The sequence below is a fragment of the Anguilla anguilla genome, chromosome 1 (genome assembly GCF_013347855.1).
Source record: "Anguilla anguilla isolate fAngAng1 chromosome 1, fAngAng1.pri, whole genome shotgun sequence".
NCBI classification, from domain to species: Eukaryota; Metazoa; Chordata; class Actinopteri; order Anguilliformes; family Anguillidae; genus Anguilla; species Anguilla anguilla.
In genome coordinates, this window is record NC_049201.1 from 53,477,253 (window position 1) to 53,498,094 (window position 20,842).

Genomic DNA, 20,842 nt, shown 5'->3' on the forward strand with positions numbered 1-20,842 from the left:
TTCCTATATGGTTTATTTAAATATAGTGTTGGAGTATTCTCGTTATGAAACTTCTTTGGATGAAAGTACAAGAAGCAGGTATGTTTTATGATCGCTGACAGTTGTTTATTATTAAGGAGGCGTGCGCATGTCTGCAAAGGATTGTGCACATGGACCATGGTGCGACCATGTTGAGGTTTTGCGTGGTATGACTTGTGTCAAGATGGTGGAGGCGGTGAGATCAGAAAGTCAATATAGGCAAGATGTGTGGATGACTTAGCATATAAATGGAGAGACCTGTAGGTTGCCGTTAAAAATAAGATAGCAGCCCCCATAGAAGGAAGAATGTAGGCCTACATCCATACATTATATTGTAAAATATGCACTTCTCAAGCCTTCCTGGTTTCTAATTTTGAGTTAATGTGCTTTTTCCAGCTTTAATTCATCGATCGAAAAACTGTTCCGTAGTCCCTATAGTTAAACATACACAAGATCACATTTACAGGTCGCTTAGGTGATTGTTTCATTACAAAATCTTTCATAGCTAATGGACATAATTTTGTAACTGAAAAACGATTAAATAATGTACATTTTAATTCACAATATTGTATAAATACTCCTTAACTCATTAACCACCCTAAATTAAAATACAATAATTTTATTGAACCCACTTGAAGTTATGCAACATATCTTGGTGGTAGTGCGCTACACAATAAAATGTCCAGTGTTCATTCAACTTTAACAAAATACATATGAGTCTAATAGGGACCATATGTAGCCTACTGTATAAGAGTTGATTTAACACTGAACATTTTACTGCATAGATAGTCCACCTTTTTTGGGAGCAAAATGCAATGGAAAAAAAAAACATGCTTAAGTCTGAATGTTCATCTCGGTCTTCAGTGAGATATTCCCCCAAACATGCTCATGTCTAATCTTCTTCACCTGCACACCCTTTAACCACCCAACTATTAATTTTATTACACTGCTTAGTAGCTCAAGTATGGAACTTATCTCATGTTTGGATTGGCCTGGCTAAGTGAAAACTAGCCAGGCCAAATATTTGTCTGTTTGCTTTAATTTAAATAAAATGATTTGGGTTACAGGACTACAGGATGATCAAATATGCATGTACTTATGTAAGCATATATCATATATCATAAACTAATATATATTATTAAATATATATAATATATATTAAATTCAAATGCTTCTCCTTTAATATGACATATCAGGTTTGGGTCACATATAACTAATAGAACCTGTTTAACTGATTCAACCTCTATAGAGTATGACTACATATACTGCAGATAATATATATGTATGGCCATGTGTTTGTGTGTGCGTTTGTGCATATACCAATTACATAAGCCCAATGTGATCACTGCTAAAAGGTGAGGAAAAACAAAAACAATGGAATAAAAAGAAAAAAGAAAACAAATCCAATATAGTTTATTTGACATAGAGGTGCTCTGAAAATTTCAGTGGCTTTTCTGGTCAAATGACTTCACTGAAAGCACAGAACTTATTGATAATAAAAGGCAAACAAGCTCTTTGCTTCATAGCAAAACAAACAGAGATGAAATAACAAAGACATTGGGAGAAGCATTGTGTGCCCTCAACTTGGTTCATAAAAAAACACTTTTCTATCACCTCATACACATATACACCAATCCACATGCAGTGCTAGAATCTGTTCTCTGTAGATGATGTCAATGAGCATGCTCTTTTAAAAGTGTACTCTGCAATCATTAGACATCTAAACAACAGCTACGTAATGTCACAAAACCTACATTCAAACCTCAACACAATGCTGTAGCTGGACCCTTTAAATAACAGATTTAACAAGCACAACCTCATTCTCTAAGACACGTGTTCCACTCCCCAAAGTTCCTGCTCTGCACGGTACAGTCCCAGTCAATCGCAGCAGCAGGATTGCCTCTCTCTGACTCGCTGTCTTGAGCTGAAGGAAGGGCAGGAAAAGGTCTGGGAAGGAGGGAGAGGGTCCTCGGTGTTAGCCCCTCTGAAAGCTGTGCACCCATCTTCTCTTGTGCATATACAGTCTATATTCAAAAAAAAACATACAGGTAGCAGCAGCACCCCCAGGGTGAGGGTAAGAGGGAGACAGAGGTGGCCAGGAGGCCATTAGTGCGTGTTGCCCCCTGCTGGTGAGGTCAGGTCTCTGTCCTGGCCTCTCGAACGCCGGTGCTCCGTTTTGTTCCTGTCCTCTGTGTCCTCATGGTCTGATGACTCTCTCTCTCTCTCTTGCCAGTTGCCTTGGGCCTCTTCCTTCCTGTTGTTACGGAGTCTCCTCTCACCTCTCCGCCTCCCTGTGCAATGGACACAAACAGAGATGTAGTGAACAGCAGGTTTTGCATGCATCTTCCCTAACTTCCATTTTTTCTATTTAATTTCTCGCATTTCCAAATCCATCAGAGTCAAAGTAGTCTGGGGTACCCAATTTTCAGAGCTAAGGTTTAAATTTCTGAAATTACACAATTTAAACTTTCATGACAAATAAAGATAACCATAATGATTAAATATATATTTTATATATAATCATCATGCTTTTCATAATTTCATTATATAACAACATCATGACTTAGACATGCTTCAATGCAGCGATTACACTGAAGTATGTACCAGGAATTGGATAAAGATACCAAAGAGTAACCAGTTTACTGAGGTAGGGGTCCTCAGCCACGGGATGGGCATTTTAAGGAAGGGGGGCGAGGGGGGGGTGCTTGTACGGATTAGAAGAATTTGGAACCCCTGTCTCAGTCCATAGTAGTATCAGATTGCCTTGGAGTCAAAGCATACAACCTTTCTGGGTGTCATTCTTGAGGCCAAACCTAACATCCCACAACCAGTATATATCTCCTGTGCAGTGTCAATGAATTGCCTGATGGCCAAAGCAGGCTGTTTGGCTTTTACTATCTGAAACAGCCCAGGGCAAAGGTGTAGCCTGTAACTGTGGAAACAGAGCCAGCAGGAGTGTTTTGGTGAATGACCCTCATGCTAAACCATTTTTTTGAGCTGCCTTACTTTAGGGTAGCTATGTCCGTTCAAATATTCAAAATGTGATGACATTCAAATATTTATATAATAGTATTTGTTAGATTAAAGGTCTAAACTGCTAGAAAATGACATCAACTGAATCAATTTAGTGAATATTGCATGAAAAACCGTTGCTGGCCACTTTTAAAAAAACCCATTATCTTGTAATTTCATATTTTGGCTGGTAGGTTTGTCATATTTATTCTAGCTTTCCATGCAAGCAAAAGCTGTATAGATAAATCTAGATAAAACTGCATGAGTCTTGAAACTCATGCAATTTTATCTAGATTTATCCATACATCCTTTGTATTGATAAATGTTGTACAGTACAGTGTACATACTGGGAATTCAATGAGACACACCCCGTGCCCACATCTGCCACACCCCATGTTCACATGTGCTTAAATCAGCCAGGCCAGCATGAATTTAGGGGGAAAAGCACCTCACTGTACAGAAATTTGTTGAGCGCATGTATCTCAAGCCAAGATCAGACCTAAAATTGCTTGATATTACTGAACGGACAGATTTTCAGAAAAGAAATCTGGCATGGTATATCTCTCCACCAAGAGGTCAACATCTGACCTGTATTTGGCTACCTGCTGGAAGGGGAAAAAATCCCTACAGATTCTGGTTATAAACATGCTTTTGCCACCAGGGGACACCCTTGAGCTGTGTGAAATGTCCTTTACGCCCAGTGACTCCTACTCCTCTCCAGTTCTCCTACATTGACATAAATCACTTGCATACACGATATGTCAAAAATAGAAAGGCTTAAAGGTTTTTATTTTTGCTGTTTGTGATATCTGATCTCATAGCCTAAAACTCAAAAGTCCACATCATGTGCCATTTTGAGTGAGACCCCTAAATAAGACCCCCCGCCCCACACACACACACACACCTCACTCCCTCCCAAAAAATGAGTTTGTTTTTCAAATTAGCGTGGGATTTCGAAAGTGTAGAAGTAGACTGCCCCCCCCCCCCCCCCCCCGACTCCCCGCAATGGGTTCATCAATCAGTGTGCCGCGCGGGCTCTAATCATAGAGAGCCCGCGTTAGGCCACACTGACCCACGCATTCCACAGGTCCGTCCTGGCCGATACCAAAGCCCTTCTGCCCTGCGTGTTTAGTCTGCCCTCCAGCAATAACAAGGAGAAATGTTGGCAGTGAAGAGACACAACTGGCGCTGGTACTTATGGTGGCCGTGGGGGTACGGGGTTGCAGACCTGGGGGTGTTTATTTAACACCCCCTGCCTCCCCCCATGGGACTCAGGGCCAAGGGAGGGTAGTTTCATCACCAGCTTATTGTGGTGTGTAAGAGGCGCTACTGATATGTCTGCATATGTGAGTGTACGTGTGTGTGTGTATGACTGAGTGTGTGTATGTGTGTGTGTGTGACTGTGTGTGTGCATGTGTGTATGCTTGTGTGTGCGTGTGTGTGTGTGTATGCGTGTGTGACTGTGTGTATGTGTGTGACTGTGTGGGTGTGAGACTGTGTATGAGTATGTAATGGGGTCAGGATCATTTGGCAGGGGAAGGTTATAGAACAGACAGCACGCTGACTCACTGGTAGTGGAGCCTGATCACAGTTCACACTGTTTCAAAAGGTCAGTAGATTAGTCAGTGGCTCTGCCTCTGTATTTCCTGAAAGTGGGGATAATCTGATGGGGACCCTACACAGATAAGTACACACATTCTTTAGAGCAGTTTCACTGTCTGTGTCCTCCCGTGTCCCTCACCATGGAGGCATTCCAAATGAGATGCGGTACACAGCGGGACATTAGGTCACTGAGATGGACATAGGGAACATATGTCCTGTCTGGGGTAGGTAGTGGGTGGGGGAATTAAGGAAAGATCCCCCCTCGGGGGGGTTGGTATAAAAATCAGCATGTGGCTTTTGTTTTTCTGGCATCAGAACCATCCCGCTAGAACAGAACCATAAGCACACATATCTGCTCTTTCAAATACACTGCAGAGGCCTACGCTTGGCCCGTGGAGCTGCCTCTGTTTCTAACTCCCGGCAATGCACAAAATTCATCTGCAACTGATTATTCTCAATTATGAAAATGATAGCAGGAGGGGGAGAGAGGGAGCATAAGATGGAGGGAGAACAAGGGATAAAGAAAGAGAATGGTAATGTGAGAGAGGAAGAGTGAGAGGTTGAGAGATGCATAAAAGGAGAGGAAAGGAAAAGAAAGGTGGAAAGGAGAGGTGTTAGAATGTAGGGAGCTGGCATGACTTTGTGGACAACCTAAACACGGATGATCTGAAGCTCTTTTTCTCCTGAACAACATAACCCTATTCACAGGTGGCCTGAAAGCAAGTATGGGGAGGGCTGGTTTTGGTTTTGTGGGATGCCCAATTATTGTTTACGGAGTGCAGGGGCACGCAACCATTTATGAAATGAGGCACCGTCCTCCCTGATAGGCTTGCTGTCCTGTCCTCCGGGAGGGGGGGGGGGGCTTTTTTTTGGGAGCTAGGCTGGGATTAGAGGCTCCGGCCCTGTCCCGCCAGAGGAATGCTGGGATGCTTTGAAGGCACGGGACGCCTGCTTTCTTTTAGAGCGGGGAGGCCATCCGGGGAGCAGATAGGGGAGCGGAGCGGAGCTTTGGGAGAGCAAATTAGGAAAGTTAGGTTCGCGTAAACACAGTACAGAGGGCAGCAGCACGGAACACAAGCGTAAATATTTACACCCCGCACCCCGCGTGCCTGCACAGAGGAAGTGGGGCCACACGAGAGTTGGGGGGGCGGGGGACTGCGGCACGTGCGTGTATAGACTGAGTATCCTTGTGACAGGTTCATCCTAGAATGTGAAGCGAGTACGCACCACCATATTGTCTCCTGTGACTGATGCAGCTGAGGCTGGGGAGAGGGAGTTGCACAGTTGCACAGAGTATAAATGCCCCTAATAACAGCGACTGGGGGGTGGGGGTGGGCAGGGGAACTCTTGGCTCTTGGCAGCAGAAACAACAAATAAGCACTGGTGTCTGCAGGGGGGGTCAGAGGGGGTATGAGGGGGCTGGAAGGGGGGAACGTATCAGTGACAGGGAGCTGGTTGGGATTACTGTGAGTTGGCGGAGGTCAGACCGGTGACCCCCCCGCCCCCCGGGTGCATGCGGAACATAAACACGACGGGACGCGCTGGAGCAGATAATTAGCGCCGGGGTGGATGTTTCAGAAGCCGGGTCTGCTGGGTAATCGCATTGAGGGTGAGGTCGATAACCGAGGCCGGCTGTCTCTTAACACGCACCCACAGCTGCGGCCGGGGCGGTCCAGCACCGCGCCGACTCCACGCTAAGCCTAGCTAGCCAACGGTGCCCCCCTGGGGCGTGGGCGGGGGGACTGTTATTCTTTGGTGTTAGAGAGGCGACACTGAGGGGGAGGCATAGGCTGCATTTCACAGTCAAAATTACACACATCTAGCCGCCTCTGAACAAATCACTGCACAGGCGTAGGTGGGTGTGTACTAGGGGTGTTCGGGGGCTTAACAGCCGTGGGATTTGCCAGTTCGTTGTACCCACACCCCATTTTTCAGTGAGACAGGTGTGACACTGCTATGGAAGCTGGCTTCACTTTCCCTCTTCTTTTGTGTGAGCTACTGAATGGTAAACTTTTACAGGACAGAAAAAGAGAAGCATTCAAGGCCATATAAATCAGAATCCCCCCTCCCCCCTGTGCACAGGAAACAGGCTAGGAAAACGCTACTGTAAATGTCATGTCAGTTATACAGTACATTGCATGCACTACTTTTTGCATTGTCCATGTACATTGTGCTTGTATCAGTTCTGAATAGTTTTACAAGTGTCTCTCATGTCGAGTGTCAAGGCTCAGACCCTCACTGTGTCAGTTTTGTGCCATGGCATTCTGAGCCTCAAGGAGGATTCATAATTGGCCATCGTGTTGCCCATGGGGAGGGGAAGGGCCCAATATCAGAGATGTTCCCCACATTAGTGCGCTACAGTGACTCTACTGGTTGGTCAGGTGCATGCCGTTACAGCGGGCAGCCAGAGAAATGTGGCTCCTGTCCGCATGCACACAACGCACATTTACGCGCACACGCACACCACAGAGAAAAAGAGAGAAAACAGGCGTTCCGTAGTTACCTGGACATTTCTTTCTCTTGACGACGCACTTCCTCGTCTCAGATGTAGGGCCACAGGGATTGCCATGGGGGGAGGGGACCTGCAGGATCTCCCGGGCCCTCGTCTCTTCGCCTCGCTTGAAGCCGCACACCTTCCCTCTGCGTGAGCAGGGACCCCACTCGCCCCAATCACTCACCTCACAGTGCACTGAGAACGGGGGAGAGGGGAGAGAGAAAGAGTGGAGGGGATAGGCAAGAGAGAAAGGGAAGGGGGGATGTAGATCTCTTTACAAACAAGCTCACAGAAAGGACCACTTATATTAATTCAAACTCAAATGCAGTTCTTTACTTCATCCATATGGTATCTCAGAAATGGGACACAAAATGGGCAGCGCCTCAGGGGTGTGGCAGGGGGTGAAGGTCCTCACCTTGTGGGGTGCATGCCATGATCTGCTCGTTGGGCTCGTAGTCCTCGGGACAGACATGGTGACACTTTCCATGCAGGAGGTACAGACCTGCTTTGCACCTGGTGCAGGTGTCGCTGTTCACACAGCTGTCACACTCCCCAGCACAGCCTGCAACGCACACAGACAGGGCCTGTCACTCCCCGAGCCTTTCCACAGGGGCGTCAGTGCAAAACAGCAGTTAAGGGACAGGCACTCATACTGACAAAGGATTAAGGAGCTGAGCCTCGTGCTCATGTGGGCAGCACTGCAGTGTGGTGATCATAGAGTGGGTCTTGTGGCACCACACTTCCCATTTGGAACACTGTTATTGAGGTTATCTTCCTATTTTCTTCAGTACCAAATCTAGTTGTATAGTTTAATAATATAACACATACACTAACACAGGATGGGAGCACTGCACTGGGTTTCCATTATTAATAATAATAATAATAATAATAATAATAATAATAATAATAATAATAACAATAATAATAATAATAATGCTTTGCATTTTTTGCATGTTTTTAACGACACAGTAATATATTTAGTTATATTATTTCATACTGTCACTGCATTTCATACAATGTCATACTCTCAAATATTTCAGAATGGTACCATATCAGCCGTTTAAAATGACATGATGCTGCCACACACACGCACACACACACATGCGCACGCGCACGCACACAGACACACGCACACGCACACACACACATGCGCACGCGCACGCACACACACATGCGCATGCGCACGCACACGCACACGCACACAGACACAGACACGCACACGCACACACACACATGCGCACGCGCACGCACACACACATGCGCATGCGCACACACACCAGGGCATCGCTCTTGCCGCACTCACCGAGGACGCACTCCCTCTGCGTGGCGCTGGGCACCAGGCCCTCGGGGCAGCTCTCCTGGCACTTCCCTCGGTGCAGGTAATAGCCCACTTTGCAGCGTGTGCAGAAGTTCCTGTTGAAACAGGAGTCACAATCCGACTTGCACTCTGAAAGACAGAGGACATACTGACTGTTACACCCCCACACAGATGACATCACACATGTGACTGGGGTATATAGGTCAGAGATCAGAGGTTCTATAGGTGTTGAGTGATTACTGGACTATATATTGGGGTGTGCAAATGCAGTGATAAGTCAAATGTACTGTAGTGTATGTACATTAAATTAGGGCATAAGTGTTGACTGACTCAAGGAGCATGTGTAAGACCATGCACCACATCTGAGGCGAGTTTTGGCAGGTGTGTTCAGTCATACATGTGAGGTCTGTGTGGTAGGTGTGTTCAGTCTTATATGTGAAGTGCATTTGGTAGGTATGTCCTGTTGTATATAGTATGAGATTGGTTTGGTGGGTACATTCAGTATGATATCAGATGTGTGCAATAAGGGGGTTCAGCCAGAACTTACTTGTGCACTTGTTTATGTCTGGGGAGCGGGTGCCATAGTAACCACTGGGGCAGGAGGACAGGCAAACGCCAATCTGCCTCATCCCATTCCTCTCCAGGTAGATGAAGAGTCTGGGCTTGCAGGACAGGCAACCATTGTAATCGGAGCAGGTCAGACACCCTCCCTCGCAGCCTTGATTCAACCCAGGAGTCTCTGCAAGGAGAGGGCCTGCACTGAGAATCTCTTTCATTCTGAATGTTTGGTTGCATTTGTCAATATGCTTGAGTGTGCATGCGTGCGTGTGTGTGTGTGTGTGTGTGTGAGTGTGCATGTTTGTGTGTGTGTGAGGAAGAGAGTGTGTGTACGTGTGTGCGTGTGTTTGTGTATTTTGTGTGTATGGAGTGCACAGCGGCATGTGTGCGCGACTGTTTTTGCGTGCGTGTTTGTATGTGCTGGGGAAGGAGGGACGAAGGAGGAGGGAGGGGGTCAGGCCACTGGACTCAAGGACAAAGAGCCGGGAGAGCTTTGAAATTTGCTTTAAACGCTGCTGATACTTCAACAATGTAAATGAATAAAATACAAGAGCTCTAGTTAGAAAATAAGGTTCTGAGAAAGAATAGAAATGGCTTGACTGTGATTGTGACATTTGAGAGGGGGATGGGAGGGAGGCCACTTCCAGACTGCAAATTCATTTTAAAAAATCAATATATAGATGCATCAAATTTTCAACCAGATGCCGACGCCTTTTCCACTAGCACAGACAAATCTAGGTATCAAAGCCAGGTGGTTTTTAATATGACCAAACCATGACTGAACAGGCGAACAAACTGTGCCCAACATCTGTGTCTGTCTTAAACATCCCTAAATTACCCTATGTAAGACTCAGGTGCTTAGTGCCTCTAGTCAGTGGTTATAGACCGAATAGGTAAATTAAACAACCTCACATCTTAAGGCCTGTTCTTTCACTACGCCAGCACATACTATACTTTTGTTGATTATTAAACACTTTTGTAATTCAAAATAACTTCTGTGTGAGTAACACTGAAACGCTTCCTGCCTGTGCAATGAATGAAGCCTATTATAAAGGGGGTGTTGAGTCTGAAACAAATTTTCCAAATTATAGGACTTACAAATTTCAGGAACACTAAAGTATGGAGGCAGGGTAATGACCCAGATCAGTGTCTCTGTCTAGCACAGAGACTCCATAGTATATTAGAATTCATCATCAATGTACAGCTTGCATAATTCCAAGTTTTGGATGTGTTTTGCAAATATATTTTGACCGAACATACCGTTGCTCTCTGTCCCTCCAAATTTAGATCCAACAATAAGTGTAAATGTGATTCGGCTACCAAATAAAGACCTAAAGATAATGCTCAGTCCATCCAGCAGTAGTCACTGTACAGCTACACTTCCAGCAAGTTAAAGGCACACTATGCGGGATTTAGTCTTCATGCGGTCCAGTGTTTACAATGAAAAACATTTCCTCCACACCAACTCACCCTGAGTACCCGACTTCAGCCACCTCCCTACCTAATGTAGCTAGCTGGATATCTAGAGGTAACGTTACTTACTGGCCCAACAGAAAACATGCAAACTCTGGGTTGCTTTTCATTGCCTTTGTGAGCTTTACCTGTCACCATTGAGGAAAAGCAATTCCAAAGCTGAATCTGGTTTCGAACAAGCCCTGACGGCTTGTTGTTTCGCTTTGCAGTACCTGTGCTTCTTCACCTCTGCCATTGCAGTAACTAGCTACAAATGCTCTGCTGAACCCTGATCCCACTCCACAAGCTCTGTAGCCACACACCCCCTCCCCACACATAAAAGAACGTCATGCCCAGAAACATTTTGAACACATTTTGGAAGAAGAATCCAGCCAGTGAGGAGCATAGATTTGGCAAATGTGCTTAGACAGAGGTTGCCAGTGCATCATATATATGACTGAACACAGCTATTTTATAATAGTTTCAAGGTAAAATCCAGCATAGCATGCCTTTGAAATAGCTCCAGTGGTAATTAAAGTTCAATATCTACCATGCTAACTACTTACGAAGCCTTCAGAATGCATATGAAGATGAAAGACATGCATGCATTTCACTCAAATAAATGTGTATATAGATGCATCTCAGAATGACACATACAAATGGAATTTTAAAGTTCCACAACTTTCAGAAACGAATAGCAACAGCAAAAATGTGGACCCATCGTAGTCAGCAGTGCCACTCTTTACAAACACCTAGGTATTCTACCATGTCTGAATAAATCAAATAATACAGGAATGCCTGGCGTTCATATTGAATTTTGCCAGTTATGAACAAACAAACTAAAATAAAATTGCAGCATCGTTTTTTCAAATTGTGATTTTGAACTTTGAACAGACTTATTTGCAGTTCTACTCCTCTGCATACATAAACACTAGGACATGCCACTGTCAATTAGCCAATGACCTCCAAGCATTAATCCAAACTGTGGTGATTTGACACAATGAGTCTGTGTGGAGATTTTTACATTTTATTTCCAGTATTGGGTGCATGTTTGCAATAGATCACCAGGGGTCTGTTTGACGTATCTAAGAAATCTGCGGTTCCCTTGCCCACATGTATTCCTGCCAAACTTTCCCTGATTGCAGCCTAGTCTGCCATGTTCTTTTCCTCTGATGTGGGATGAATGTCTCAACATCATATCTGCCATTTAAACTGTAAGACAAAAGCCATAATGCCCCTATTACTCTGGTTCAATCTATAACTATGCTGCATGAGTTTTCGGCACAAATCACCTTGGAAGAAAAAAAAACTTACGGGTCAATGCAATCTCAAATATTTGGAGAAAAACTCACTCTGGGAATGTAGAGAATTATTCAATCAACAACCCTTCAGTTCCAGTGCAGACCAACCAGCCCGTACAGGTGGTGATGCCGCCCCCTGGTGTAAACAAGCAAGAGCTTTGGAGACATGGGACTTTTAGCATTGCAGGCTACATTCCTCATCCACCTACACTGAGATGATGTCTGCTCAAATGCCATCCAGCTAAAAGTTTGTGGCTAATTCAGGTGTTTAATTAGTACACTGTTGGTTTAAAAAAAAATATTGCTTATGGTAGCCAGCAACACTCCAGTTTAAGGGTAGTTATGCACATGGTTATCTCACAGTTAAGCACACAGTTATTCAAACTGTAAATAAAGCTTGGTGAATGAGGAAGGCCTGACAAATGTCTGGTAAACTGGCTTGGAATGTCCTTAACTGGAAACAGCATAACACACAGTTCCAAAGTTTGCTAGTTTGAGTCTGCTTTGAGACAGACTTATATTTCTGCCTTAGGGAGATGACTACGTTCACATGTGCATGCCCACACACACTTGCATGCACACACACATGCAAGCACACATGTGCACATGCACACGCACATACACACACACACACGCACACACACAACCATACCAAACTGATAAACTGTGTCTGACAGAACTGTTTGACAGTGTATCTTTTAGTGCATAGTGGTAACCACATTAAAAGCTGCTTAGATCTGAGAGTGCTGCAGGCTGACTCAATACAATCGCCCAATATTTAGACTGTCGGTGTTCTTCAAATAACTGCAGTCAATAATATATACTGAAATAATCACCTCCAGAAATATATGTGCACATATGAAAAGACAATAAGCAAACATCATTTTCCAATCAGTCATCCATGCGGTCATTGACTGGTTAGTTTCACTGCGGTCAGATCTGTAATACATTTGTACAGCTGCAATTTTAGTGGAGCAAATGAGGTAAAGCTCCTGTTTCATGGGTGCACCACCAGTGATCCTCCACCTGGACCTCTAAACATTTAGCTTTAATTTCAGTCCAGTGTCCTAAAGCCCTACACCCCCTTCTGCCGTAAAGCATAGCTGTGTGTAACAACACCTTTACATTTGAGTTGTAACAGGCTGCCACTGCAGAGGGTGATGAACCCTCAAATCCATTATTTACCAAAGAGAGGTCTGAGTATTGGTTCATAAATAAGATCTCTTGTGAACAAGTTGGTGAAATGCATGCAAAACACTGACCATAGGACGCACACTCCTGCTCTCTCGAAACACCACATTTTGCGCTCTACCACCGCAAGAAACGATTGGCAACGATTGGCTTTGTTCTCTCAGGCCAAGGCTACAAGATCACAGTCGCGGTTTAAAAGCACATACTGTAAATAAACAAAAGAGAATTCAGTATTTTCTTGGTGTGTATATTCTCATGTTTTTTTGGCACGAAAACACACAATCCTAGCAAAAAAAAAAAAAAGGCAGGCAGGAAATTCAGGCCGAATAAGCGTTCACGCGATTTATTCTTCAAACTGTGTTCGCTTGAATGTTCGCTTCTGCACGCTTGCCTTTTTTTTCATATGGTCAATATCCAATGCTGGCGCACAGACTGGATACTTATAAACAACACATTTAAAAAAAAAATAAACCACAGATCTCTCTCCCACTGTTATATCCCGTCGCGATGACTGGCGGCTTTGTGCTCTTTAGTCAACTCCTGACAGACTTCGATTCACATGCGGTCCGCTGAGTATTGCGCGGACCATATCAAAGCCTGTGTGTGGCTTTGGCCACACTTTAGCCTAATTAGCGAGCTAGTGGACCACATCTGTCCGAAAGCGAAGTTGTTTTAACAGGCTGTCGACATAACAACTTTCCGGACAGTGGGACCACTGGTTGTAGGCTATAGGCTAAAACATTTTGGAGCTGAGAAACTGAGCCGCTTCTTTAACAATTATCACATTGTAATACACCTGGTTATTATTTCTATTGTTATCAAATAAAATCAATAATACGAATAAAATGTCGATAATATTATATTTATTGAATGTGTTTTGTCATTTGAAAAAATGCGAAATTTGTTCTTGCAAACAAAAATGTACAGTGTGAATTTAACTCTAACATAGTACACGAGTCCAACAGGAACACACTCTATTTAGCAGATGCTCTTATCCAGAGCGACTTAGACAACCTTTTTTTTTTTATTTTTACATAGCATTTAATTTTTTTTATACCGCTGTATATACCGTGAAGCAATGCGGGTTAAGTAACTTGCTTAAGGGTACAACGGCAGTGCCCTGTCTGGAAATTGAGCCTGGGACCTTTACGTTACAAGACCAGCTCCTTACCTATTATACTACACTACCGCCCGTAGGGACCATATGTGCTCTCTAAGAGTTCATTCTATGCTGAACATTTTGCTGTGTGTAAGGATTCATTAATCCGTGTAGTTGAATTGGTTATGTTAAACCCGAGTAAATAAATATTATATTTTACTTGATCCATTTAAAATAATTAGGCTACTTATTAGTAACATATTCCTAAATTGGATGACGATTCCGAGTGATATCACCGGGAAAGACAAGGTAACTACAACGATTTGCACTTCCAACAGTAGAGGACGCTGTAAACACGACGTCGGTATATTAATGGACTTGGGAGAACGTGGGAGAAGGGCGAGTTTGATAAAGTGTTTAATAATGAACTTACATAGTTCATGGTTGCGCTTCATCAATCGTGATGTGACACCATCCAGTCAAAGTTAAGTTTGGTGGAGTACCGCGAGAAACGTTTTGAACAGAAAGCAGAGACCCTCCTGGCCTACCACTGAATATTTCACTTTGGCAAGCTCGCGCTGTACCTCCGTAACGTTAGTACACCTCCACGATCTGCAAGACTCTCTCTAAACACAAGCGAATGCATATAGTCTACAAATGTATGTATTAATTTCCAAGGTTTTCATGTATGACTTATGCACTCATCCTTAACTCCTCAATCATCATTAATTTTACAATCATTGCGCAAAAATAAGTATTATTAAGACAATTAAAATAATTGCATATGACTGTAAAATATTAAATCCAAATGCATCCAAACTGCACATATTCATCGCAGTGCAGGTTTGAACTTGCGTCAATAACTAAGAGAATACGGCCTCTGGGCATCACAGGTAAGCCTGTATAAACGTTTAATAAAGTAGAAGAACAACTTTACAACAATAATAAAAAAAATAATATAATTATTTTGACGCTCAACTTTTTCAGGAATAATTTTAATGGATTCACATTCGCTCTCTCTCTCTCTCTCTCACTCTTTCACACACACGCACCTGTATACTTGTCCGCGATCTTCCACATGCGTTTTGATTTACAATATTCATATTTAATAGGCTACTTTCGAGACACTTCACACCCTCTAGGCTAAAACCAGCGACAAGACTACACATACTCTATCACAGTGGCATCAGCAAGTGGGACGAGACGCAAAGCAGGTGGGAAGACATGAGCATCATCTCTGCGGCGCGAGCACTCTGAAGTACTTACGTTTATGTTGCCGGTGCCTGGAGGCGTGTTGCTGACTGTGAGTATATTCCATACAGTGCAAGAACAAAACAAAGGAGAACACTTGCAATTGCATAGTAACCTGGATAGTGTGCGTGTCTAACCGATATCAATGTCCCCGAGCAAGCTGTGGCTGGGTTTTTGCTGTTGGCGCGGTTATTTGAGTGATTTAAGAATATTCCTAAATGGAGATGAACCCCCAACCCTGAGCAGGCGTGAGAGCAGTGGGGTGAGAAATGGCCCGATAACGCCAGGGCCGATTATGCAGTAACATCCTGGTGAAAATCCACAAATATACCACTGAAAGAGACGGAATCGGGAGGCAATCCTTGGAGAAAACCCTCATTCCATTAAAACAAGTTATTATAAATTACCATCCTCGTCTAGGGAAAAACAAAAGTGATCACGAAATATAAAAAATAAAAGGAAAGAAGTGAAATTTCGACTGGTGTGACCACAAAGTCCGAAGGACGGTTTTCTCGTTCTACTCCCCGAATAACACGTTCGTCCAGGTACGAAGGTTGCGTTACTGCGCTCAGCTTCTTGAAAGTCTTCCCCTCATCACAGCATCACTTAGAACTGACTGAGACTTCAGAATAGAATTAATATTTAAACATGCTGTTTGTGATTAAAGTTGTAAATATGTTTCTCGTTATTATAGTTGTTTTATTTCCCACTTTTTGACGGCAGTGCTTTCACTTGGATGTCCTCTCCAGCTGTGTGGTTAACTGTGGCGCGAGCTTTGGGTCCGCCTGCCTAGAGTCTCTCGATCCTTGCGCTCACTCACTCAACTCTCTGGTGGCACGAGCGCACTGCGGTCTCTCTCTCGCGCTCTCGGATCTCGAAAGTTTATTTAGAGGGCGAGCCCCCCACGTCAGACGCTTCTGACTGCTGTAAGGATTTTTTTTGACTTTCAAACGCCGGCCTCTTGGCATAGTATATTGAAAAAAGGAAGCGATGATTTTCTCTGAAAACATTTATCTGTTATTCCGTCTCAGGTGTTGTATACACAGTTCGTTATGACTGTTCACATAACGGCATCCTGTCTTTTATAATCAATTACATAACATACAGGCTAATTTTCTCTAGGCTACTTCTTTTAATGCCGTCCCTTTATTTATTATTATTCTTCTGAAGAGTGCGGTGTGAAAATGTTTCCCTATAATACGGCTGTTTAAAAGTTATTTGTGGCATGCAGTAAGCTAGCAAGATAACAAAAACTGAATAGGCTACGATCACATTGTTCTAGAGAGCAAACAGGAATTATGCACGTCGCATTTATTCTGTGCTCCTTTGATGCGTGATTACTTTTAGACATACGATAACCTGTATAGTTATTCACCCATTATTATTCCACCGGCAAAGTGCAAGGGCCACTCGTGCGATTCAACCATAGCCTACGTGTGGTCACAGACCTCGTGGAGTTCCTCAAAAACCAGCAAAGGGGGAAAAAGAACGTAAGAGAGAATATCAAAGTAGACAATATCCAACATCAGGCAGTCGGCACGCGGCTATTGAAGACTTAAGTTTTTTTTTTGTTTTCTCTTCTGGCTTTACTCTCTCGGGGCAATTACAGCTATCGACTTTGTTTACAAATTGCTGCAATTTGGAGATAAAACTGGGGCAGGCTGTCAACCAGCTCTAGCCGACAATGGCCTTTCACAGAGCAGGGGAATCCCTCGCGAGGCAATGCATATCCCTGTCATTAAATCCGAGCAACAAATGAACACTGGGCCCCTCACCGTAAGATCTCCGGTTAATTGCAACGCTAATGGCGCACTGTGGTACAGAGCAAGGAAAAAGTTTGGTCTGTAGAATTACCAGAAGTACCACCTTTAACGCGATTCTTCAATCAGGTCCATTTGGTAGCTGGGGCTTCAAAGCACAAGCTCAAAGAAAAAGTTTATCATAAAGATAAAGACATAGTGGTTAAATGACAAAGCTGGTCTATATGTTAAAATTGACTTTCTTTTCTGGTGTTTGAAGGACATTGTCCAGAAGGGTTTACATCTGTGATTAGGTTAAGTACAGCTGAACCAGTTTTACAGAGACCCCCAGTAAGTAATCTAAAGCAAGTTGGAAAACATTCTGGTTTCTGTTCCAGGTTTTAACCTGTTGCAGAAAGTACAGCTCTTGCGCAGATCAATGTGTCAGCTATTATAAGGATTCATTTTCATCATTGTTCTAAGATAATTTATCACAATCAATATTGTGGATCCAGTTGACTTGTTGACATTGGTTTAGATTAATACAACACCAATTAATGAATGAATGCATTCTCAATCCATCAATCAATCATTAACCAGTTCTAATATAGTTACGTAATGAGCTACGATTCTCAATTACTAATGATTGTGGAGATAATGGGAGAAAACCACCGTGATAAGTATGATTATGAATCTGAAGATAACAATCAGAAAATGACAATGAAAAGGACTGCAAACACCATTCTCCAAAACAATAATACTATACTGCATACAGTAGGAAACTTTTAAACATTCCCCCTTTCCAAAGAGAAACTACAAGGATTAGGAGAGGACCCAGGCTTTTAAACACAAACATGAAACCGTCAACCAAATACAGTTCATACTCATGTGCTGTGGCTTTTCCATCTACGAGCGTTTATTGCAAGTGACTGTAAACACCTGTACACATCCACAAAAATCCATACAGAAAGATACTTACCCGGATTTCTTCACAGGGACTAACTGAAAATAAGGAGCTGGAAGCACTCAAAGCTTAGAAATACACAACCTTTAATTAAATGAAAATTTTGATGTTTCAATTTCTGGACATATTCAGAATCAACAGAGAAGAAAAAGCACTTCCTCAAGGTCGACTGTTCTGATGACTCTGAGGAAGATGTCCCAGAAGCCGAAACATCAGTTAATTTGTTTCATTAAAGGTGGTGTGTTCTTGAGCTTTGAGTAGCTCACCTTATTTTGGGTTAGTCTGTGTGAAGTGACCTGTGTAAGGACCTTCTGTATGTAGCTTGGACCGTCCTGGCTGTGAAGCCCTCTTTTATTAGCTGGGCTAATGCACACATCCACCAAGGTCAGCCATGGGGCATTCCTCCTTAATATATGAGCTGGGACACACAAGGACAGGACTGTGAGAATTGCAGTTTCCCCACTGCCACGTACAAACCAATTCCAAAGAACACATTTTAAACTTCAGTAATGCACAATAGGTCAGAAAAAGAATAACAGCTATGTACCAAGCTCTGGCAGTGGAGAGAAAGCAGGTTTCAATCATTTTTAAAGTGGATCTTATGTAATATGTACTACTGGCAGGCAAGACCTCGCAGGGTGGAGGGATTGGAAATGTGGCGTGGTGGCAAGATGGACTCATCTCTCATATGTTCCACTGAAAACACAATTCTAATGTCTAATTCCAGGCTCTCACCCAAGCAGAAACATGAATTATGTAGGCATACAGAAAAGTGACAAACCGAATCAATGAGAGAGACCCATAAAAGCGGAAAAGCATTTGTTACTCAAAGCAAAACAAAGCTGTACGCAGTTTGCTGCTTTTAGACATTAGCCATTGGGGAGCACATTGCACTCATAGCCCCTAGAGGGAGTCAATGCTACAGAAGCTACCACTGTCAACTGGTCATAAAAATGCCATTCTGTTTTGTTTTGAATTGCTTCAGATGCAATGAATTTGCAGTTGTGGGACTGGCATGATTTCAATTTGTTGTGCATGCCTTGTATGTTGACGGAGTGGTCAAAATGAGTACACACTTCTGGATAGTGGTTCTAGCATCCTGAGAAAGGGTTAGTTAAACAAATGACAGCATGTCTGCAGGAATAGGAAACAAATTAATGTGTCCCCCATTGTGGATAGCAATGGTATGGGGCGGTGGGGGGGGGGGGGGTTATATGATGGTGAATTGAAGTGTGTGGAAATATTCCAGCTGTTATTCCTTTTGTCTGTGGATTCACACAGTCAGATGTTTTGATTCACGTGGGACAGTTCCCCAAATAAAACATTTCCATGCCAATTGTTGGGTGTTTCCCACAAAGGTTGCATTGAAGGTCATTTATAGAAAAGGATTTCCAACTGGTCATGAGTAAAAGGTGTGGAAGTTTAGAGGGGGTCGGTTTGGGGTTTTGTAGAGGGGGGGTGTTTTGTGAATAAAGCCCCTCATTGTGTCCCCCCATCCTTGTCTGTGTGTCCCAGGGAGGGCCGTATGGTCACTCTTCGCTACCGCCGCTGAGAGGTCCCGTCATCGCCCTGAAATGAAGCCATGCAGGTGCACAAATCATACACAGAGTCAGGGACTGAAGCTGGGCAGGTCAGCAAATCAAACTCTGAGCAGGGACATGAAGCTGCATGTGCAAGTTTCAGGCTAAATAATCAACCACAGAGCTGGGAATTGAAGATGAGCAGGTGTGTGAATAAACTAAAGCAGGGAGACAATTCAAAAAGTTCTGTTGTAACAAGTGTTTTGTACTGACACTTTTTTCTTTTTCTCTCAAGTAGAAAATATTAGCAGGTTTTAAGTTACTTTTTGGTTCCTCCAATAATGGAAAGTCATCCAGGTCCTGAGGCAGCAAAGCATCTCCAACCCATTACACTACCACCACCATGTTTGACAGTTGCTATGATGTTCTTATTGTGAAATGCTGTATGGTTTACACCAGACAAATGGGACCCATGTCATCCAATAAAATTCCACTTTTGACTCATCTGTCCACAGAACATTAACCCAAAAGGCTTTGGAATAATTCAGGTGCTTATTTGTAAATGTGAGATGAGGATTGACCTCTCGGTTAGTAATGGTTTCCACCTTGTTACTCTCCCATGAACACTGACCTTAGCTGAGGCTAAAGAGGTCTGCAGTTCTTTGTATGTGCTTCTGGGATATATTGTGACTTCTTGGATGAGTTGTCACTGCGCCCATGGAGAAATTCTGGTAGACCAGCCAGGGGAGGTTCACAACTGTTCCAAGTGTTCTCCATTTGGAGATAATGGCTCTCACTATGGTTCAATGGAGTCCCAGAGCCTTTGTAACCCTTTCCAGACATATTTCCAGATATGTTTCAAAAACTTTTTTCTCATCTCTTCTGGAATTCTTCTGGCTACTTCACTCTTGAGGTAAGGTTCAATATGAGTGCGATTTAGATGCAGCAGGGCTGGCTGAAATCAAGCCTGGCTGTGTTCAATCAGCTGAATTTAATTATCAGCTAAATTTGGTTAATTCATTGATTGAGTAACTAAGGGGCAATTACTTTTTCACATGGATGATAACTATGGACAAGAGTGTTTAATAATTTAACTCAGTTTCTCTGTTTTCATCAAATAAATGATTATTTTTAAAATGTGTTTTGTGCTTACACAGTTTCACTGTTTCTAATATTACATTTTGTCTAAAGAGCTGAAACTATTCAGTATAACAAATATGCAATAAGAGAGAAAATCAGGAAAGGGGCAAATATTTTTCATGGCGCTGTAAATATAAGACAAAATTCTTGTTAAGATAGGCTTTTTTGGTTTTTGTAGAGGAG

At 43.2% G+C, this 20,842-nt stretch overlaps 1 protein-coding gene and 1 long non-coding RNA gene across 2 annotated transcripts; one reads left to right on the plus strand and one right to left on the minus strand.

Annotated features, from left to right (window-relative positions):
- Positions 1-1,406: 1,406 nt before the first annotated feature.
- On the minus strand, positions 1,407-16,143 carry rspo3 (R-spondin 3). The gene is made up of 6 exons (XM_035380121.1): positions 15,312-16,143; positions 8,992-9,183; positions 8,430-8,573; positions 7,542-7,688; positions 7,136-7,321; positions 1,407-2,309 (listed from the first exon to the last, which is right to left on the minus strand). Exons 1-6 carry the CDS (start codon positions 15,403-15,405, stop codon positions 2,125-2,127), a joined length of 948 nt encoding a protein of 315 aa, XP_035236012.1. The 5' UTR covers positions 15,406-16,143; the 3' UTR covers positions 1,407-2,124.
- On the plus strand, positions 16,137-20,083 carry LOC118206941. Its single transcript, XR_004761279.1, has 3 exons — positions 16,137-16,222; positions 19,515-19,724; positions 19,818-20,083. It is a non-coding gene; the product is annotated as an uncharacterized LOC118206941 (long non-coding RNA).
- Positions 20,084-20,842: the final 759 nt, after the last annotated feature.